We start from the raw sequence: 24,006 nt of genomic DNA, 5'->3' as shown, positions 1-24,006 counted from the left end.
AATGATTTAACTTACCTGTGCTTGCAGTTTTACTTCATTCACTTCGTTGTTTAATTCTTCAAGATCACTACCCAAATGCACACAAAATTGCTTAATGCTTGATTCTCTATCACCCACTGATTTATCAATGGCATTCCGAACAGCAACAATGGATGGCTTCATAGTTGCAAAAACGGCAAAGTCTTCAGGAGGTGTGGGCACCTGATATTGTTCAATAAGCTTGTACATTTGAGTCACTACATTTCCTTCATCTTCAAGGCTTTCAATCTAAATGGAAATATAGTTTGCTCATAAAATGTAGCAGAGTCCTAGTTTAGTCTTGAAGTTTGTTCTAATAGGAGACAGCCACTGTACAATATGAACATTGTATTAATCTGTTTTGCCGCTGCTAATAAAGACATATTCGAGACTGGGTAATTTATCAAAGAAAGGTTTAATGGACTCACAGTTCCACATGGCTGGAGAGGACTCACAATCATGGCTAAAGACAAGGGAGAAGTAAAGGCACGTCTTACGTGGTGGCAGGCAAGATAACTTGTGCAGGGGAACTCTCATTTATAAAAACCATCAGATCTCATGAGACTTATTCACTAACATGAGAACAGTATGGGGGAAACCACCCCCATGATTCAATTATCTCCACCCGGCCCCATCTTTGACATGTAGGAATTCAGTTCAAGGTGAGAGTTGGGTGGAGACACAGCCAAACCATATCAAACATCAAACTGTGAATAGTTAGCACAGAAGGAGTGTATTATAATGTAACAGTCAAATTGGCTAAAGCCTGCTGGATGACAGTCTTTGCTATAATACAGGTAATCAGGTTAGGAGGTAAATTATTCAGAGCTGAGCTCTTATAAATGTTTCCTCTTTCTTTCTGTTTTGTTCTTTTGTTGTAGTAAACAGTGCCAAACTTTAAAGTTTTCTAAGAAAACATGTGCTGTGCGGTTGTTCAGCTGTAGTATCTGAGCTTCTAGCATGTGTGATGGGCAGTGATCATCCCAGAGCAGCCAGAGGGATCGACAGGCTGTGGACTTGGCTGCATAGGGTTAGAACCCAGATCTATGGTGAGATTTCCACTATCCTTTAATAAATTATTTTACCGCAGCCCAATGACTACTAAACATCTTCACTTTGGTTTCTTACTTTCAGTGGACAGTATTGCTTGTCTTTCCTAATTTTCTGGCAAGGGATCCCCCAGTTTTGGGAAAATTCCTTACCCCCAGCTCTGCCACATGGTTATAGAGGGAGCAGCCATGTTCATACTACTTGGCCCAACTTCCTGGCCACAAGCTGAACAAAGGACCATCAAACTGTGATCTAAAGAACTTAGCTCAGTCTGACCTTTTTCTTGAACACAGGAAGAGTTAGAACTGAGGCCATTTACTTTCATGTGGAAACAGAACAGGTCATTAACATGAGAAGATAACTGCAGACAGGTTTTTAGAGAAATAGTTCTCAATCTTTAGCTTCCATTGCAATGACCTTGGAAAGCTTGTTAAAACAGTTTGCTGAGCCCCTCCCAAGAGTGTCTGATTCAAAAGGTCTAGCAAGTCATAAAAACACTGTAGTCATGGAGGGTGGGTCCCAAGAATGAACATTTCTAACCCATTCTCAGGCGATGCTGCTGCTGCTGATTTGGAGTCCCCGTTTGGGAACCACGTTCTGGAGGAGCAGAGATGAGAGAAGGAGAGAGGCCTTTTTGTAAAGGCCTGGCTCTATCCACACTTTAGGATTCCGAAAGATATTCCTGCAAACTTAGAATAAATCTTCCCATTTTTCTAAGCTATTTATGTGAGTTTTTGTGACTTTCAACCAAAATTTCTAACACCTCGAACAAGTTATGTATAGAACTAAGTCTCTCTACATCAAGATCTGTTCATCTTTCTCTATTTCCTCTATTTTGGGTGAGTATATATCCAGGTTTCTCTGGGAATGTCCTGGGTTTACACTCATTGTCCTAGTACAATGATTAATAGTGTCTCTTTCACTCTCAGAAAAATGTACTGATCAGACAATGAATTATGTAGTCTACCCTCCCTATACTGGTATGAAATTGCTAAATACCCATTCCCTGCAGAATGATACCTACAAGTCACCTCATTCTCCTCTCACTGTCCCCTCATTCAGTTGCCCATTGAGTCCTTTCAGTTCTACTTAACATCTTTATAATTAATTTCTTCTCTCCTATCTTTGAAAATACTGCTTTAGCTACATAGAGTTCATCAACTTTCAACCAAACATTCTTTCTCCATAGCATATCAATTGCTAAATCCTGTTTTTGTCATGTTGCCTCCTGTCTTTGCACATAGCTTTCCCTCCCCCTGGAATGCCCACCTGAATGTTTCCTGTATTTTATGATAGCTTAAATATCCCATCCTCCACACAACCTTCTGTAGCCCATAGGCAAGAATTACTACAAACTTCCCAGTGCTACAACAGTATCTTATACCTACGCCCATTGTATCAAAATTATCTGCTTGCATTCAAGACTCAACTTCTTTAAAGCAGGTTTATTCATTGTAATTTTTGCACCCTGCTAAGTGGTGCTCACTAAACTTGCTGACTGAATGAATGAAGTTCCAGAAAAAGTTTCTGTGTGTGCAGAAAATCTCCCTAAAGGAAGTTGCTTTCCAAACACACCATCCAGCAAACACAGACAACCTCCTGGAGATGGGACACAGTCTATGTTTTCTGCATACTGCATCAACTTGCTGTTCTGGAACCACAAGTTGATAGCAGCTGACCCTCTGCAGCCATTGATTATGATGTCACCCTACGTTCCTGACATAGTTTATAGAACAGAATAGGAGCTCTGAATCAATTTACTAGACCTTTAGAATCAATATTGAAAAAGAGAGATTATCTCTTTCTTGCCGACTGGCTAGACTTGCAAGCTATAGTCTGGGAGCTGCTGGTGGTCATGTTTACTGCTGTGGTAAGAAGCAGCAGAAGTAGCTGTCTGCAGAGGGAGAGAAGTGAAGCAGACCCTCAGAGAGATGCAGATAGCAGAGATGGAAGAAAGGACTACCGGGGCTTCCAATGACTGTCCTATTCCAGGTTCTGGTCAGTTCCTGAGCCTACTTACATTCTTGACTGGGAATTCCATGAAGCACCCCTGAATCCTTAAGTGGGATCCCTATTTTGGCCTAAGCTTTCTCAAGTGGGTTTGGGTTATTTGTTTGAAGTGACTTAATGAATACAAACAATAAGAAGTAATTCACATCTTTAGACTCCTGGGATAATTTATAAGCAAACCTGAGGAGAACCACGATCATCTGCCTTTTTGAGAAGGCATGATTTCTTGAAACGAGAAACACTGTTACTTTTGTAGTCATGTGAAATAGCATTTATTATTAATTTGGTTAATAATTTATATAACATTCATTCAGTTTACTTTTTTAATTGAAACATTTCTTCAATTTTCAGATATTTAATAAAATAATTTATCTATATTTTAAATGCCAATCTAATATGAATGAAAGTTTATGAAAAAACCATTGGAGCCAAATGCTAGATTGCTTCCTACAGGGAAGAGGCTAAGAGGAGGAAACTAAGTTTCCAGAGAAAAAGAAGCAAGAGACAAAGGAGACAGCGAGAGAGAGAGTGTGTGTATGAGAGAGAAAAACACAGACCTGATTCCATCTGCATCACTTGAGTCCCCATATCCACTTTTTTCTCCCCATCTCCACCTCCCCACTTAAGCAGGTTTGTGTTGGGTTTCTTTCATTCTTAACAGTAAGTTTCCTATTAAGCAGTCAGACTTCCATTATGATTAATATCTAGATTATAATGGTATTACCATTTACTAAAAATTGGAATTCCAATAAACTATGGTTGAGAACAGGGCTTTGTAGTCAAAGAGACTCAAAGCTAAATTCTAACTCTTTCACATCCATACATGTCTGTGATCTTGGATAACACATCCTGTTTTGGTTCCTGTTTCCTTATCTGCAGAATGAGGATAAACATCAACACTTCTTAAGCTTTTGTGAGAATTAAAAATGTAATGCATGTAGAAAATGTAATATGATGCCTGACTGTAAGAGTCTGATTACTGTCAGCTGGCTTTATTCCTGTGATGTAGAATGGTCACTTACTTTTAAAGTGTTTCTGGTATTTTGACAGCTGTCTTTTGCCCTTTAGTCCTTCATTTTTTCTTGTACTATGTCTTCCTTCCTACTATAAGATCTGGAATATTGAGTTACATGAGATAATCAACTCACCCGTTCCTGAATTTCATCAAGAAATAATAAGCTATGAACATATTCTGTGGTAGTAGTTGGAACAAACTCAAGTTTATACTCTGCATCTTGTGCCTCAAAGATAATGGCATCCACTTTTTTCTTGCTTTGATGAGGAAGCATAAAATTTAGCACCTAAGAAAGAAAATAACATGTGAATTGTAAATAATTGAATATTTTCATTTTAATATGTATTTTAGACAAATTCTAATTGGACATCTGTTAAATCAGCAGGTATTGGAAGCAGCAGTGCTTACGAAGAGACTTTTTTCTCATTAAATCACTGCTAGTTAAATGTGCCAACAGGAAGGCCAGGTTTTGAAGATCATTTCTACAGCTTACCAAAAATTTTCTGTAAATGCTCTAAAATCTTGCAAGTATCCTTTCTGCTTCTTCGTCCTATGTAGTGGACATTGTGCTGCCCTGTTCAGCATCAGTCCCACTCTTTTCATGTTGGGTGCTAGCCATGCAGTTTGGGGGAAACTGATCTCTCCTTCAGAAACAAATATGGAGTCTGACTGATCACTTGGCAAATAGGAACATGGCTTTTTTGGCCAAAGTGATCAGATTAAGGTTGTATCAGTCCATTTCCACACTACTATAAAGAACTGCCAGAGACTGGGTAATTTATAAAGGAAATAGGTTTAATTGACTCAGAGTTCAGCATGGCTGGGGAGGCCTCAGGAAACTTACACACATGGCAGAAGGTGAAGGGGAAGCAAGGCACCTTCTTCACAAGTCAGCAGGAAGGAGAAGTATGTGAGAGTGCAGGAAAAACCACGATTTATAAAACCATCAGATCTTGTGAAAATTCACTTACTGTCAGGAGAATGGCATGGGGGAAACCACCCCCATAAATCAATCACTTTCTGTCAGGTTCCTCCCTTAACACCTGGGGATTACAATTCAAGATGGGATTTGGGTGGGAACGCAAAGCTAAACCATATCATGTGTGAACCTCTGACTTTAGTTGATTCAATCAGATAAAGGCCCACACTTTTATTTATGGCTGAGAGAGATATATACTCAGAACCCCAATCTTTCTCTTTCTCTCTCTATACAAACAAATAATTGGCTTGTGAAGCTTTTGACAATCATTTCACAAACATCTGAGGATGAAGCCTGCACATAGGAGGTTCAGGAAAAAGAAGGAAAGAATTGGTTCCTTGGTAACACCACTGAGCTACTAGATCATACCTCCTTGATATTGACCCAATCTCTGGACTTTTTAGATGCATATGCCAATAACTCTTCTGATTGCTTAAGCCAGTTTGAGCTCAGTTTTCTTGGGCTTACAGTAAATTTATACTGAAATATTTCTCAAGCATACAGTAGCTAAAAAATGCTTGTTGAAATGGAATTAAGTTTGCTCCAGTTATATAATAATTATATATACATAAATAAGTATATATATATATATATATATATTTCTTTTTTTTTTTTAACCAGATGAAGAAGCAAAACTCTAGAAGGAAGCCCAATACTATACAATTAATTAATAACAGAACATATTAACACTCAGGTCTGTACTCTTTTATATAGTGCTCTATCTTCTATCATCTATTGGGGCCAGAAAATGTTTTCTATAAGGGCCAGATAGTAAATATTTTAGATTTGCAGTCAATACAGTCTCTGTCACAATGACTAAACTTTGTCTTTCTAGGAAGAAAGCGGCCATAGATGATATGTAAACCATTGTCACGGCTGTGTTCCGATAAAACTGTATACAAAACAAGAGGCAGGCTGGGTTGGCTCCGTGGGCTACAGTTTTCCAATCCCTGCTTTATATCATTGTCTCTCTGTGGGCATCGGGAAGATACAAGTATACTCTGGCTCCAGAGGAAGTTATTGTATTGGTTCTGAAACTTATTACAGAAATTTCCCTAGTTCTATAACTTACCAAAACATAATCAGACCTGTAGGGACAATTCCAGATCAGAAAATGATTTCCTAAACTTGATCTTGGTGGTCTAGAATCAACCATCACTGCCTCTGGGATATTGAGCTGTTATAGCAGTATCCTCTCTGCAGGTCTTGAAATGCTCCGACAATAGAAAATGGAGTAGGAGCAAGAGGCCAGTGTGAGTCCTGCAGTCCCCTCCATTATCTCATCTAAAAGCTGATTCTGCTTGTGACAAAAAGACTATAGAGCTTTTCTTAGAAATTAAGGATGTCCAATAGTATTATGTTAATTTATACATTTGCAATACTATAAAATAAATAATAATAGGTTTCTGTGCAGTAGAAAAATCATAAAATAATTGTAGAGAAAAAATTAAATTTTTTTCTAGTTTATAGTTACCTCTAAGCATCGCAAAGGTGATGGAATTAATTTTTCTCTTAGCAGCCTAGTGTCAATGAGCAGCAATCCTACATTTCTGGTGGGTCTGAGAGCTACTGCGTCCTTGTGCTGTTTGTGGTATTTTTCCAGTTGTTCACTAAAAAAGTTAATATCTACAAAAAAAATTCACATAAAGCATAGAATATACCATATTGGATTTTAAAAGATCATTACAAAATATATTAAAAATCATTGCATTGATACATTTACACATGTATGTATAATGTTATTATCTGTAGTTAGAGTATCTCATGTAACTTTAAAATGCTAATTTGGATTGCTTTATAGTATTTTATTCTCGTGATAAACTAATATTTTATAATGTAAATATGTCTTCTGGCTCCTATGAAGAGATGACAGATGAAAATAATTTGCAAGTGCATTAGAGAACCTAGTATGGAATTGATGAAATTTCAGAGCTAGGTTGGTTTCAAGTTGGGCTTAATCTAAATGTTCTCTCCCACATGGTATCTCAAAGTAAAGAAGCATTTTGAGAATATAAACAACGAATTATGAAACATAAGAGATCACACATAGCTAAAATTATCTCCATTCCTCTTTCCAACACATCTCTCTGCCATTCCTGCACCCTACATCATGGTCAAGGCCTTTATCAATTTGCATATGCTGCAGTTGCATTTTGATAATCTTCTTGCCTCTATTTTCTCCCTCATCCAATCCATCTGGAACCAATGGAAACCTGATTATCTTTAAATATACTCTCATCATACTATCAGACAAAAATAGCTCTCTCTGTAATGCATATACAATTCTAAACTTCTCTGCTTTCTTTCAAAATTCTGTACCTTCTGGGCCTCTAAAAATTTAGCTAATTTTATTTCTAATTACCTCCTACATTTGGGTCAAATGGATTTCCTTACTGTCTGCCCTTTTTCCTCTTTCCATAACCTTCCTCCACCACCCCAAAGAGAAAAGGGTGCTGTTTCCTGCCTTTACTCATGCCATCTCTTCTCCTAATTATAAGGGGTAGTTTGATATAGTATAAAGAACACACCAGAGAAAGTATTAGAAGACCTGAGCTCAGGTCTTTAACCCATGTGTGGCCTTGGGAAAGTCACTTAGTCTTTCTGAGCTTCAGCTTCCTCATAATATAAAACAGAAACAGCAATTATCTCCCTTACTCACTTCAGAAGGTTTTGATTCGTGTATTTTTGAAAGTCAACCAAATTAATGTTACATGTTCTAATAAGTCCTATGGTAAGGATACCTGTATAATGCTGCGTTGTTTAGTATTTTCCAAATTTATTTGAGCACCATGTTTTCTCATGGTATCATGTAATTATCCCTCAGAACAGTGCCAATGAACACAACTTTCAGAACCATTGATTTGGTCCAAAACTCTTATTTTATAGAGAAATTGATATCAATTGAAGTCGTATGACTGGGCTATGGCCACATAGCCAAAAAGGAATAAAAGATTAAAGCCAGTAGTTGGGAAATATGATTTCTTCTTTTTTTTTTTTTTTTTTAATTGAGATGGAGTCTTGCACTGTCCCCCAGGCTGGAGTGCAGTGGCGGTGCGATCTTGGCTCACTGCAAGCTCAGCCTCCCGGGTTCATGCCATTCTCCTGCCTCAGCCCCCCAAGTAGCTGGGACTACAGGCCCCCACCACCACGCCCAGCTAATTTTTTTGTACTTTTAGTAGAGACGAGTTTTCACTATGTTAGCCAGGATGGTCTTTATACCCTGACCTCGTGATCCACTCACCTCGGCCTCCCAGAGTGCTGGGATTACAGGTGTGAGCCACTGTGGAGAGGCAGTATGTAAAACGGTTAAGCAGACAAGCTTTCAAGTCAGAGAAATTAGATCTGAACTGCTCACTAGCTGTTTAATCTTGAAGTTGCCTTATCTCTTATTGATCTGCTTTTTGTTTTAATAAAATGGTAATACTAATACTCTCCTCAGAATTGTGAGGATTGGATGAAATGTCTAGATATTACTTAGAACAGTATCTACCATGCTGTAAGTGCTCAGTTAAGTGTAGAAATTATTAGCAAATGCTGACATTTATAGGAATTTGGTGGTGAAATGTGGCTGCTTGTCAGGAAGCCAGAACCTATCTGCTGGTTGTTCTCTGAGGTGGGACAGGGAGCAGCCTGGCTAAAAGTTCAGTTAGACATTTATTAAGAATCTACAATATGTGCTAAGCAATGCTGTAGTCATTTGAGGATATAAAATAACAGGTAAGGATGATATCCAAGGGCAAAGCCCATCTCTATAAGCCTCTGGCAAACAATTGGATTTAGTGGTTTAGGATGTATTGGGGGGTTCCAAACAGAGGAGGAGCACAGAGGTTAGGAGTCCAGGCCAAGGTACTCCAAAGTCGCAGCCATCAGAGTGTTGGGACTGGGAGATTTGGTTCCAGGATTGGGTTTCAAAGGCAGGACCAGCAAGACAAGGTAGGACTAGCTGAAGAGCAACCTGGGAGACAGGGGACTGCACCCTGATGGGAACTTGCTGAGGGATCACAGTTATCCAATGTGAGGACTGTGGTAGCAGGAGGCTAGGAAGCCTTGGGCTCAGGATATGAGTAGAAGAGCTCAGGGATTAGAACTGGCTATTTTGATCAGGCCTCCTTCTTGTGCCAAAATTCCAGGCTTCAATCACCTGCTGCCACTGTGATGCCATGACATAGCACAGGAGGCACCATGTCCTCACGTCCCTGTCAGTGTGCTTCTGTTCAGCACACACTAAGTCTCCGTGTGATCGTGTTGCCAAAGAACAGTGGAAGTAGGCTTGTCTAAATTTTGCTTTCTAAATTGGGGCCCCATGTTGGTCTAACAACTTAGTATCTTGAAAAAAAGGAGTCAGTTTCAGATTTTTAAAATTTAAGGGACTTAACAATCAGATACAATGCCTGATCTTGGACTTGATCCCTGGCCAAATCAGCTGGAAGCTGCTTTACTTGGGGAATTTTGAATATGGAGTAAGTGAAGATATTAAGGAATTGCTATTTTGGTGGGGGGAGTGGTGTGGGATGATACTATTTTCATTCTGTAGAAACATGTTTTAGAGATGCCTATTGAATTATTTAACTTAAGAATGCAGTGTCTAATTTACTTTAAAACGCTTCAGCATAATAAAGAATAAGGAATTGAAAGAGAAACATAAATACAAAAACAAAAAATTAGTGCTGGTTCATAGAGCAAAGTATCAAAGTAATTATATTTATATATAAGAAAATAAAGAAAGCTCATGAAACAAAAAATATGAAAGACATGCATCATGTTTTAAAATAGCAAACAAATATACTTATTTTTTATAATTTTCTGAGAACTTGCTTGCCTGAAATTGCACTTGGATATTATAGATCATCTTCTTTTGTTAAAGACAGTATTAGTGAAATAAAATAGCTTTTCCCACGTCTAATTTCATGACTAAGAGTTGTTGATTCACATCCACCAGATCTTAATGTAGTCCCAGAAGAAAAAAGAGTAAGTTCCTGAGATAGAAAAACTTATGTAAACTTTATTTAATGGAATTGGTAGAGGTATCCATTCCTTTCAACTCCTTCTCATATGCAGGTTATATATTCTTAGCACCGATACAACTTTAAACTAAACGATCAGCAATTAGGAAGGAACTGCTTTCCATAATATCCTGAAATAAAACAGTAATACTGAATAAGGAGAAAGGAAAAAAGTAATTCTATAGAAAATAACCTGGAAATGAATTAACTCTTGCCTTTTGTCAGGCCAACTCTTTTGGGCTACCATTTGGGTACCCAAACACCACCAAACAGAATCCTAAAAGATGACAAATCTCATTTCCCTATAAAAATAATTAGTAAGTAGAAATGGACAAGTTACCAGGTTCCTGAAGTTTAAGAGCTTGTAAATCAAGACTTTCATTTTCCTTGAAGAATATCTGGAACTTTTCAAAGGTAGCTGCGTAGAGGCGGGCCGATTCAAATGCTGCCTGAATGGTTTCCTAAATGTTATAAATAAGCAGACAAATATGACCGTATTTTTGTTAAGCAGAATTTAATTCAATACAACTAAACAAAGAAACAAGCAAGCACACATACTCTATGCCCAATAGTATGTTTTGATTTGGGAAACATGAATGAAGGAAGATACATTCTTGATGTCAAGGAGTAATTCATGGATTCAAGAAGAAACTGTTATGAAATAAAAAAAAATTCATCTTTAAACCTGACTTTTGAAGAATTATTCCTGTGACTGAAAGGAAACACACTTACAATTTGTTTCTGCTTCATGGTGAGCTTATACATTGACAGTAAACATATGGCAAAGAGGCAATTCTTGTTTATTTTCCCAACTGCATATTTTACGTCAAAGCGTTTTTGAGCAAAGGCAAACCTATTTAGCATGCCCACAAAATCACTTGCTTAATCTTACTATCAAATCCTTGGCATTGGTCAGTCTCTTATTCCAAAATGTCCTTCATACTTTGCCATAATAAAACCTTTTTTTTCCACCTCTCTTAAACTCGGTTCTAACCCATATTTCCCCACTTGGGTTTTTAAACCAAGACAATGATTTCTAATCATTTCAGTCCCTTTAATAACTATGTCAACATATATTATCATATGTTCAAAGTCTATGAAAGGCAGTTAGGATTCACCTGCTGTTGGTCTTGGTCCATGCCTACTTGGCTGTGTTCCACACCTTTTCCTTGTGTTTTCTACCAAGACTTGTAAAAGCCTGAAATTTGTCCTAGGAAAACTAGAGGTGATCAACGGAATTGCACAAATCCAACACACCAAAGCTAGGGAAAGTGACTCAGTTATGCCTTGCGGTAGCAGAAAATTTAATTACAAAGAATAACACATGCCCTATATGTCTACATTTAGTTATTTGTTCATTTGTTTTGCTTTAATAGGCTTTTATGAATATTCCAGAATGTTTCTGCTGTTTCTTTTTTTTATAATAAACATTGAAAAAGAACTTTATCAAACTATGTTTCCTTTGCGCTGACTAAATAGTATCTCTGATACGTCATCACGCAGGTGCTAGAAACAATATAAGACTTGTAAATGGAAAGCCCCACCAATGTTCAAAATATGGTTTCAAAACATTTTTATTTTGAAACAATGTATGATTCACAAGAGTGTTGCTGGGATAGCACAAAGAATTTCATATTTCTGTCACCAAAATTCCCTAAATTTCAACAATTTATCATATTTAATTTATAAGTCTCTCTATATATACCTATTATTATACTCTGAACCATTTGGGAGAAGGTTACAGACATGTGGCACATTTATGCCTAAATATTTCAGGGGTTGCTTACTAAACACAAGGACATTTTCTTACATAACCACAGTATAATGGTCCAAATCAGGAAATTAACATGAATATTAATACTGTTACCTAATTACCGACCTCATACAAATTCTACCATTTGTTCCAGTAACGAATTTCATAGTAAAAGGAAAAAACATTTTTTGTTCTGTTCTGGTCTACTTTCCTACCTAGGATCATGTATTGCATCTTTTCATATCTTTTTGGTTTTCTTTTTTCTTCTTTTCTTTTTTTTTTTTTTGAGACAGAGTCTCGCTCTGTCACCCAGGCTCGGCTCACTGCAACCTCCACCTCCACCTCCCGGGTTCAAGCAATTCTCTGTCTCAGCCTCCTGAGTAGCTGGGATTACAGGCACCCACTACCACGCTATTTTTTTTTGTATTTTTTAGTAGAGACGGAGTTTCACAATCTTGGCTAGGCTGATCTTGAACTCCTGACCTTGTGATCCGCCCGCCTCAGCCTCTCAAAGTGCTGGAACTACAGGCATGAGTCACTGCGCCCGGCTGGTTTTCTTTAATCTGGGACAATATCTCAATCTTTCTTTGCCTTGCATGATCTTCACATTTCTTAAAGGCACCTCAGTTGTGTGTATATGTGCATGTGTGTGTTTTATATTTACTCATTATGAGACTCAGATTTAAATTTTTGGCAGTAATAACACATAAGTGATGTATGTTCTTTGCAGCATCTCACAAGGCACTTGTTGATTTGTCTCATTACTGGTAATATTAACACATTGGCTAAGGCAGTGTTTGGCAGACTTATCACTGTAAACTATTTTTCCCTTTGAAAGCAATAAGTAGCTTATAGACAGAGAATTTGAGGCTATGTAAATACTCCATTTCTCATCATACTTTTGCATACTCGTTTTAGTACACATCAGAGATTCTTGCTGATTGCTGATGGCTTCTGCAGTGAATCTTCTAATGGTGTTTTCTTTCTACATTTGTTTGCATTCTACCAAAGGAAAAACTTTCTCTTCTCACTCATTCAATTAATTAGTTAGTTAATTCATTATTTCACAACATGGACTCATATATTCTCATTTTATTCAAGGGATTTGGTGCTGATCAAATTGTCCCAGTGTGTCCAGAATTGGTTCCTTCTGGTGGGTTCCTGGTCTCGCTGACTTCAAGAATGAAGCCTCAGCCTCTTGCAGAGAGTGTTACAGCTCTTAAAGATGGTGTTTCCGGAGTTGTTTGTTCCTCCCATTGGGTTCGTGGTCTTGCTGACTTCAGGAGTGAAGCTGCAGACCTTTGCAGTGAGTGTTACAGCTCTTAAAGATGGTGTTTCCGGAGTTGTTTGTTCCTCCCATTGGGTTCGTGGTCTTGCTGACTTCAGGAGTGAAGCTGCAGACCTTTGCAGTGAGTTTTACAGCTCTTAAAGGTAGTGCACACCCAAAGAGAGAGCAGCAGCAAGATTTATTGTGAAGAGCAAAAGAACAAAGCTTCCACAGTGTGGAAGGGGACCCGAGCAGGTTGTCGCTGCTGGCTTGGGCCGCCAGCTTTTATTCCCTTATTTGGCCCTGTCCACATCCTGCTGATTGGTCCATCTTACAGAGTGCTGATTGGTCCATTTTACAGAGTGCTGATTGGCGCATTTACAATCCTTTAGCAAGACACAGAGCTCTGATTGGTGCATTTTCACAGAGTGCTGATTGGTGCATTTACAATCCTTCAGCTAGACACAGAGTGCTGATTGGTGCATTTACAATCCTCTAGCTAGACAAAATTAAGTTCTCCAAGTCCCCACTCAACCCAGGAAGTCTAGCTGGCTTCACCTCTCACCAGGGAGACCCTTCGAGGTGGCTTTTTGTCTTTTCTACATGTCTCCATTGTTATTTGGGCATGTTCTTATTTTTTAGCTGAATAATATTCTCAAGGCTCATATTGTACTGTCCTCCCCCCGCCCCTTGAAGAAGAGAGTTCTGCAAAAAGAACAAAGAGAGTTCCTTTCAATTGGGAATGATATATAGAAACTAACATGTGGATACTAGATGTGCTCATTGGTATTGGGATGTCATTGCTTGTAGGCTATTTCAGCAGACAGGTCTAGGAAACACACATACACCCCACATACAATCACGAAACCCTACACATTTCTTTATCTTTCTACAGATCAATTAAAATCCATGAGTTCACAACTCCATTCCAATGCAACAACATAGAGTTCATTCCAGCCTTCCCTCTTCCATATTTGTAACTCCCTTTCTGAGGATGAGTAACCTCATTTCATCATTCACAATACATTTATTTGTTTTGCTCAAGTCTAAATAAAATACACAGAAAGTAGTTTCAGCATTGCTAATACACTAACACCACTGCAAAAAACAAACCTATTAACCAGAGTTCAGTATTTGCTGCAGTTATGGTGGTTTTTCATCCTCAGGGTACATGGCCAAAATATTGTGCTCAAAAGTTACTTAGTTTAGTTATTTTCCCCCATCCCTTTAGTGTGGTTATGTATTTCACTTGAAATACATGTGGGTTTATTTTTTTTTGTTTGTATTTTGTTTTAGGGTTTTGCTCTCCATTTTGTTGGTATTTTTAGAACTATATTAAAAGGTATACTTAGAAAATAGTCACTTCCCCATTTTTTTTCACTTCTTACCCACCTTCCTCACCCTTCCTACACCATTCACATTACCTCCTCTAGGTAGCTAATTTCCTTAGTTTCTGGTTTATCTCTCTTTCCTTCCTACTTCTGACATAAACAGTAGTATACTATAGATAGATATTCTTTTGTACTTTGCCTTTTCCATCTAACAATATGTCCTGGAAATCACTTTATATTAATTAATAACCACTTCTTCATCCATTTATTCGGCCGCATAGTATTCCTTTGTGTGGATATACCATAGATTATTCAATAATTTTTCTATACATGGCTATTTTGGTAGTTTCCAATATTTTGCACTCATAAACAATGCTGCAATAAGTAATCTAGTGCATATGTACTTATGTATTGTTGAAAACGTATTTTTAGGATACATTTTAAAGGTTGTATTGTTGGATCAAAAGGTAAATAAATGTATGTATAGTTTTATTTTGCAAAATGTTCTTTTATTTTTTGCATTCCCACAAGCATAATGTGAGAGCGTTTATTTACCCATAGGGTAATCACCAGCAAGTGTTGGTATACTTTTTAATTTTGCTAATCTGATAGTTGAGAAATTATATCTTAGTTTTAATTCTCATTAATCTTATGAGTAGACTACCTTTTCATACGTTTAGATGCTATGTTTATGAACTTTTTATCATAAGTTTTGACCATTTTTCTTTTTTAAAAATTAAATTAAACGATTTAATTTTAAGTTCCAGGATACATGTGCAGGATAGGATATGCAGGTTTGTTACATAGGTAAATGTATGCCATGGTGGTTTGTTGCACCTATAAACCCATCACCTAGGTATTAAGCTCCACATGTATTTGCTATTTATCCTGTTGTTCTTCCTCTCCACACACCCTGATGGGTCCCAGTGTGTGTTATTCCCCTCCCTGTGTCCATGTGTTCTCATTGTTCAGCTTCCACTTATAAGTGAGAATACGTGGTGTTTTCTGTTTATGTGTTAGTTTGTTGAGGATAATGGCTTCCAGCTCCAGCACAGGACATGATCTACATGATCTCATTCTTTTTTATGGCTGCATAGTATTCCATGGTGTATATATACCACATTTTCTTTATCCAGTCTATCGCTTATGGGCATTTGGATTAATTCCATGTCTTCGTGATTGTGAATAGTGCTGCAATGAATATGTGTGTGCATATATCTTTATAACAGAATGAATATTCCTTTGGGTATATACCCAGGAATGAGATTTCTGGGTCAAATGGTATTTCTGGTTCTAGGTCTTTGAGGAATCACCACACTGTCTTCCATAAAGGTTGAACTAATTTCACCAACAGTGTAAAAAGCCTTCCTATTTCTCCACAGCCTCACCATCATCTGTTGTTTCTTGACGTTTTAATAATTGCCATTCTGAGTGGTGTGAGATGGTATCTCTTTGTGGTTTTGATTTGCATTTCTGTAATGATCAGTGATGTTGAGTTTATAGATATATATATGCCACATATTATATAATATATATATGCCACATAAATGTCTTCTTTTGAGAAATGTCTGTTCATGTCCTTTGCCCAGATTGCAGAAAGTTTTCCTATTCTGTAGGTTGTTTGTTCACTCTGATGATAGTTTCTTTTGTTGTGCAGAAGCTCTTTAGTTTAATTAAATCCCATTTGTCAATTTTTGCTTTTGTTGCAATTGCTTTTGATGTTTTGTCATGAGATCTTTGCCTATGCCTATGTCCTGAATGATATTGCCTAGATTTTCTTCTATAATTTTTATAGTTTTGGGTTTTACATTTAAATCTTTAATCCATCTTGAGTTAATTTTTGTATAAGGTGTAAGGAAGGGGTCCAGTCTCAATTTTCTGCATATGGCTAGCCAGTTCTCCTAGCACCATTTATCAAATAGGGAATCCTTTACCCATTGATTGTTTTTGTTAGGTTTGTTGAAGATCAGATGGCTGTGCAGTTTTATTTCTGAGATCTCTATTTTATGCCATTGGTCTACATGTCTGTTTTGTACCAGTACCATGCTGTTTTGGTTAAGGTAGCCTTGTAGTATAGTTTGAAGTTGAGTAGTGTGATGCTTCCAGCTTTGTTCTTTTTGCTTAGGATGTCTTGGCTATACAGGCTCTTTTTTGGTTCCATATGAATTTTAAAGCAGTTTTTTTCTATGTCTGTGAAGAATGTGTTTTGATCATTTTTCTACCTAGTTTTGGTTTCCCCTCTCTCTAGTATTAGAAATATTAGCCCTTAGCTGTAATATGTAATACAAATAGATTCTCCCTGTTTATAAGTGTATTTTTACTTTGTTTACAATTTTTCTTTGCAAAAGATTTGTTGTGTAATCAAATTTATCAATTCATTCTATTCTTGCATCCAGATTTTTGAGTCATGGTTAGATAACCCTTTTTATGAACAAATCATAAAAGAATTTGTCCATCTTTACTTACAGTTTTATTTTATTTTCAGATCCCTAATCTATATATTGGTGCACAGAATGTGAACCATAGATCTAATTTTATCTTTATCCAAATAGCCATTCAGTTGTACCAGCTACATTTATGAAAAATTCATATTTGTCTCAGTGATTTGAGATATTACATATTTTATACATTTCCATATGTACTCTGGCATCTATTCTATTCTACTGGTCTGACAGCTATTTATGTGCCAGTACCATGTTCTTTTAATTATAGAGTGTTTATATTAAATATTTGGGCAGTATAGTACTCCTCATAGCTTTTCTTTTTTCAACATTTTGGTAGTTATTCTTAGATATCTATTTATGCATATAAGCTTTATTATAAACTTGTCAGTATTTTCATTGGCATGTGTTAAAATTATAAATTAACCTAGAGAGAATAAAACATCGTTATCATGTTGAGGCATCCCATTTAAGAAATTTTTATTGGCATGTATTAAAATGATAAATTAACCTAGAGAGAAAAATCATCTTTATCATGTTGAGTCATCCCATTTAAGAAATTTTTTCCAAGCCTATTTTTGTGTATTACAGAAGATTTTTTAAAAACATAAAAGTGTTCTTCATATGGGTTTTTAGCATTTTTTATTAAATTTATTCCTAACTATATTACTTTCTTTGCTGCTATCATGAAAGAAGCATTTTCTATCAGGCATTTTCAATATTCTAGAATAATTGAGGTGGCATTGTGAATATCTAGTCTTTGGAGATTTGATAAATTTCCCCCATTTGGGCCTGGGGCTTTTCGTAGAGTATTTCTTTGGTAACTTTCTCTATATCTTCTGTGGATATTAGTAGGAGCTCTATTTCTAATGTGCATAATTCCAGTAAATATATTTCCCTAAAAAATTATCAATTTTAACTAAACCTGAATGTGGGGTTAGTTAAGTGGTCTAAATGCTCCATGTAAAAGACATAGAGAGGATAGCTGGATAAAAAGACAAGACTCAACCATTTGCTGTCTTCAAGAGAACCATCTCACATGTAACAACACCCATAGGCTCAAAGTAAAGAGATGAAAAAAGACCTACCATGAAAATGGAAAACTAAAAAGAGCAGGAGTCACTATTATAATATCAGATAAAATAGAGGATAAACCAACACCAATTAAGAAGCAAAAAGAAGGGCATTACGTAGTGATAAAGGGTACAATTCAACAACAAGACTTGGCTATTCTAAATACATACACAGCCAACATTGCAGCACCCAGATTTATTAAAAAATTACTTCTAGACCTACAAAAAGACATAGACAGTCACGCAACAATAGTGGGATCCTTGAATACGCCCACTAACAGTGACTGATCATTGAGGCAGAAAACTAATAAAGAAATTGAGGACTTAAACCTGGCACTCCAACAATTGACTCTGGATTAACAAATAAAAAGAAAAAAGAATAAACACAACCAGAATTGACAAAGATGAAATTACAACAGATTCTAGAGAAATAAAAAAGATCCTCAGAGACTATTATGAACAATTCTATACACAAATTAGAAAATCTAGAGGAAACGGATAAATTCCTGGAAATACACAACCTGCCAAGTCTGAACCAGAATGACAGTGAAACCCTGAACAAACCAGTAACAAGTTTAGAAACTGAATAAATAATTTTAAAAAAACTACCAAAAAAAAAAAAAACACCAAAAAACAAAAAGCCCTGGACCAGATGGATTCACAGTCAAATTCTACCAGATATACAAAGAACTGGTACCAGTTCTAGTAAAACTATTCCAAAATATCGAAGAGGAATGTTTCATTCCTAACTCAATCTATTGAATACTAAGGTAGTATCACCCTGACACCAATATCTGGCAGAGACACAATGAGAAAAGAAAACTTCAGGCCAATATTCCTGATGAACATAGATGCAAAAAATCCTTAACAAAATACTAGTGAACAGAATCTAGAAGCACATCAAAAAGTTAATACACCGCAAACAAGTAGACTTTATTCCTGGGATTCAAGGCTGTTTTAACACATGCAAATCAATAAATGTGATTCACCAGATGCATAGAATTAAAAGCAAAAATCATATGATCATCTCAATAGACACAGAAACAGCTTTTGATAAAATGCAACATCCCTTCATGATAAAATCCCTAAGCAGACTAGGGATCAAAGGAGCAGACTTCAAAATAATAAGAGCCATCCATGACAAACACACAGCAACATCATACTGCATGGACAAAAGTTGAAACCATTCTCCTTGAGTCCTAGAACGAGACAAGGATGCTCACCCTTACTGCTGTTATTCAACATAGTACTGGAAGTTCTAGCCAGAGCAATCACGCAAGAGAAAGAAATAAAAGGCATACAAATAGGAAGGGAAGAAGTCAAATGATCTCTTTTTGCTGATGACATAATTATATACCTAAAATCCCCTAAAGACTCCGCCAAAAGACCCCTAGAACTGATAAATGACTTCAGTAAAGTTTTGGAATACAAAATAAATGTACAAAAATCAGTAGCATTTCTATACACCTTATATGGTCAAGTTAAGATTCAAATCAATAACTCAATCCCATTTTTGATAACCACATACACACAAAATGAAATGCCTAGGAATACAGCCAAACCAAGGAGGTAAAAGATTTCTACATGGATAACTACAAAAACACTGCTGAAATAAATTAGAGATGGAAAAAGATTCCATGCTCGCGGACTGGAAGAATCATTATTGTTAAAATGGCCATAATGCCCAAAGCAATTTACAGATTCAATGCAATTCCTATCAAACTACTTACATCTTTTTTCACAGAATTAAAAAAAACCACTATTCTAAAATTCATATGGAACCAAAAAAGAGCCCACTAGCCAAAGCAATTCTAAACAAAACCAAAAAGCTAAAGGCAGCATATTACCTGGCTTCAAACTATGCTACAAGGCTACAGTAACCAAAACGGCAAGGTATTGGTACAAAAACAGACACATAGACCAATAGAACAGAACAGAAAACCCAGAGATAAAGCTGCACACCCCCAACCATCTAATCTTTGATGAAGTTGACAAAAACAAGCAATGGGGAAAAGATTCCCTATTCAACAAATGGTGCTGGAATAACTCACTAGCCATATGCAGAAGAATGAAACTGCACCTCTACCCTTCACCATATACAAAAATTAACTCAAGATGGATTAAAGATTTAAATGCACAATCTCAAACTATAAAATTCCTACAAGAAAACCTAGAAAATACCCTTCTCGACACAGGCTTGGCAAAGAATTGTTGGTTGTTTGCAAAAACAATTGCAACAAAAACAAAAATTGACAAGTGACACAAAATTAAACTAAAGAGCACCTGCACAGCAAAAGAAATTTTCAATAAGCACACAACCTACATAATGGGAGAATATATTCACAAACTACACATTTGACAAAGGTCTAATATCCATAATCTATTAAAAACTTAAATCAACAAGCAAAAAAACAAATGACCTCACCAAAAAATGGGCAAAATACATGAATAGACACTTCTCAAAAGAAGACATACAAGCAGCCAGCAAACATATGAAAAAATGCTAATTATAATTAATCATCAGAGAAATGCAAATCAAAACCATGATGAGATGCCATCTCACACAAGGCAGAATGGCTATTATAAAGCTAATAAATAGCAGTTATTTCTCCATACCTAGGGAGGCTATGGAGAAAAGGGAATGCTTATACACAATTAGTGGGAATGTAAATTAGTTCATCCACTATGGAAAGCAGTTTGGAGATTTCTCAAAGAACTTAAAACAGAGCTACCATTTGACCCAGCAATCCCATTATTGGGTATGTACATGTATTAGTCTGTTCTCACACTGCTAATAAAGACATACCCAAGACTAAGGACTTTATAAACAAAAAGAGGTTTAATGGACTCATAGTTCCACATGGCTGGGGAGGCCTCACAATCATGGCAGAAGGCAGAGGAGGAGCAAAGGTGAATCTTAAGTGGTAGCAGGCAAGAGATCATGTGCAGGGGAACTGCCCTTTATGAAACCATCAGATCTCATGAGACTTACTCACTATCACGAGAACAGCACGGGAAAACCCGCTCCCATGATTCAATTACCTCCTACTAGGTCCCTCACACTACACTTGGGGATTACGGGAGCTACAATTCAAGATAAGATTTGGGTGGAACACAGCGAAACCATATCAATACCCAAAGGAAAATATATCATTCTACCAAAAAGAAGCCAGTCCTCAAATAAAACCTTCATCATTGAGACTCTAATGAGCTTCCATGATATTTCATTTGTGTTGTCAAAATCCACTGCTGGAGGAATTAAGTGCCTCCTGTGTGACTCCACTGGAGAGGACTCTTGGAAGCTGTGCCTGGTTTCCTCTGAACTTTATCCCATGTGCCTTTTCCATTTGTTAATTTTGTTTTATATCCTTACACCGTAATACATCATAGCCATGAGTAAAATTATACACTGAGTCCTGTGAGGTCTCTTAGCAAATCATAGCATCTGGCATTAAGGATCCCTGACTCAGAGGATCACAAGCCCCATTTTCTTATTGTTTACATTTGCCCCTACAACATTGAGCATCTTTTCTTTTTTAACCTTTCTGAATCATTTTGTTTTTGATTTCTCTCTTGTATCCAGAATATTGTTTTGTCTTGCCTTGGGAGCCAAATTGAAAATCTTTTTCTTTTAATAGATGAATTGAGCTCATTTATATTCATCACATTACTGATATATTTGGTCCCAACTTGGTCATATTATTTTCTATGTGTCTTATGGTTGTATGTGTGCTTCTTTCTTTCTTTCTCTGAGTGACAATGTATTTCTTAAAAATACCATTAGTCACTTGTTTCCTTATTAACCTTTCATACTTTGATTTGTTGGTTTTTACTGATATTCTTTAACTCCAGCCTATTAACTGTACATTAATCAAGAACCTTATTCTACTTTTCTCTTATTCTCTTCCTTCTCTATTTTTAAAGTTGCACTATTTTGACTTCAATAGAACATACATTTATATACTAGCTTCCCATTCTTGTCTCTATCTTTTTTTTAAGGCTCATATAGATCTACAATTAAATATGTTAAATGTTCCCTATCAGCATCAGCTTTTTTCCCCCAAAGTTATTTCTTAGCTGGATAAAACTCATCGTGTAGTAGATTTCTAATGAGTACCAAATTCCCTGGGTTCTTGCATGTTGAAAACTATTTTTGTATAGCCTTGATACTTAAAAGACTAGCTTGGCTAGATAAAATTCTTGATGCACATTTTCTTTCCATGGGTTTTTTTTTTTTTTTTAATTTCTCCTCCATTATCGTCTTACTTCTTATGTTGTTTTTGAGAAGTCTGATGCTAGTCTAATTCTCTTGTCTCTGTAAGACCTGCAGAAACATTCTTTAGCCTTCAAATCTAATAATTTTAAAAGGCTATATCTCAGAGTTGATTGTTGTGGGTAATTTTCCAAGGAACTCTGTAGGCCCTTTCAATATATACATTCAAATTTTCTTTTCCTGAACTACAGTTATAAATAAATGTTTGCTGTATCCTCTTCTTTTGTTTTTCTCTTACAGACACACCAATTATATGTATGTTATTTCTTCTTTGCCTGTCTTCCATTATAATTATTTTCTCTCTGAACCACTTTACTGATTTCTCTATCTTATTTTCATTCATTCTCTTGGTTGTTTTCTTATCTTTCTTCTATACTCATTACTTTGGTTTCCCATCATTCTTCTAGTCATGTTAAACTTTTGACCTTATTCTCCTTTGAGCACTGTGTAATTTAGTCTTCATTTCTGAGATGATTTTGTCTTTTTTCCCTTCCATTTATATTTTTAAATTTTAATTTTTAATTCATTGTGGCTTTTTGTATATTTGAGTACTTCTTTGAGAATATTTACTTCAGTGTGTAGTGTTGTTTTTGCTTCATGGTTGTTAGTAGACTTGCATGTAATCTATTTTAATTTCTTTAGCTCAGGGATTGGGTGATTTATAAGATTTTTAGTTCAAGAGCATTCTGTTCTGTCAGTGGAACAAAATGAAATATATTTTATTTTATTTTATGGTGACAGGAAAAGAGTTGGATACACTCTCATTTATTTGATTTTTTCTTGAGACAGAGTCTTGCTCTGCTCCCCAGGCCGGAGTGCAGTGGCATGATCTTGGCTCACTACAGCCTTTGCTTCTGGAGCTCAAGTAATCTTCCCACCTCAGCCTCCCAAGTAGGTTCTTTTTTGTTTTACAGAACTTACATTTTCAGTAGTTGCTTCATTTTCTCTGCACCATCCAGTGTTCACATAATGCCTCATCTTCTTTAGAAATTTTTAAAACTTTTTAATTTTTATTTTTAACCTTATTTCCTCCCCCAGAACTAATGGCATCTTGAGTAGCCTTCACTTTTAAGTCTCCTTCCTGTAGTCAGTCCTCTGATACACCAGAACTTTTTAAAATCATTTTTGCATGTAGGATAGGCTTCTTTCTGGCTGTGACTTTAGATTAGCCTCAGCTTCTTAGATTAACTGCTAGCTCCTTGCTTCTCTCTTTTGTAGATTTCCCAAGGATTGGCCTCACTGTCTGCAAAGGCTGTGGCAGGAGCATGAGGAAGAAAGCTCATTGGTATATGTGTTTATTTTTCTACTCAGAGGTAATTTGACACTTGGGTATTCTCTTTCTTTCAGTTTCTTCCTAAGGGCATAAATTTTGTTTAGTTTTATTTCTTTTTCTTGTAGGTTCTTACTAATTTTGGAAGATATGTGGGTGATTCATATTTAGACAGTTGCCATTATTCTTGGCTCTCTGAATTGAAAATATAACTTTTAATTACAAATGTTATAGTCATAATATAAAAAAAATTGTCTAAGGGAGAGAAAGTTGATGAATCAGAAAACTATTTTGGTACCAGAAAATCTGGTAGTTAGTAAATGAAATAAGGTTGTGGAATATCCTCCTTAGTATAAGTATTAATGCAAAAAACACAAAAACCTAGGATGAAATTTTAGAATTAGAACATACATGGAGTATGGCCGGGCGCGGTGGCACAAGCCTGTAATCCCAGCACTTTGGGAGGCCGAGACGGGTGGATCACGAGGTCAGGAGATCGAGACCATCCTGGCTAACACGGTGA

The 24,006-nt window shown here is 36.4% G+C and overlaps 1 protein-coding gene across 1 annotated transcript in view; it reads right to left on the bottom strand.

Moving 5' to 3' along the window:
* The window catches only part of DNAH6 (dynein, axonemal, heavy chain 6), a 337,022-nt gene that overhangs the window by 259,177 nt on the left and 53,839 nt on the right, over positions 1-24,006 (bottom strand). The window contains exons 12-15 of the mRNA XM_011925684.1: positions 10,416-10,536; positions 6,547-6,698; positions 4,227-4,379; positions 16-267 (exon numbers count right to left, since the gene is read on the bottom strand). Coding sequence (XP_011781074.1) covers positions 16-267; positions 4,227-4,379; positions 6,547-6,698; positions 10,416-10,536 — 678 coding nt within the window. The remainder of the gene's footprint in view (positions 1-15; positions 268-4,226; positions 4,380-6,546; positions 6,699-10,415; positions 10,537-24,006) is intronic.

Source organism: Colobus angolensis, unplaced genomic scaffold, assembly GCF_000951035.1.
Source record: "Colobus angolensis palliatus isolate OR3802 unplaced genomic scaffold, Cang.pa_1.0 Scaffold118, whole genome shotgun sequence".
Taxonomy (NCBI): Eukaryota; Metazoa; Chordata; class Mammalia; order Primates; family Cercopithecidae; genus Colobus; species Colobus angolensis.
The sequence above is the reverse complement of the archived record's forward strand: the minus strand, read 5'-3'. Positions and strand labels throughout refer to the sequence as shown.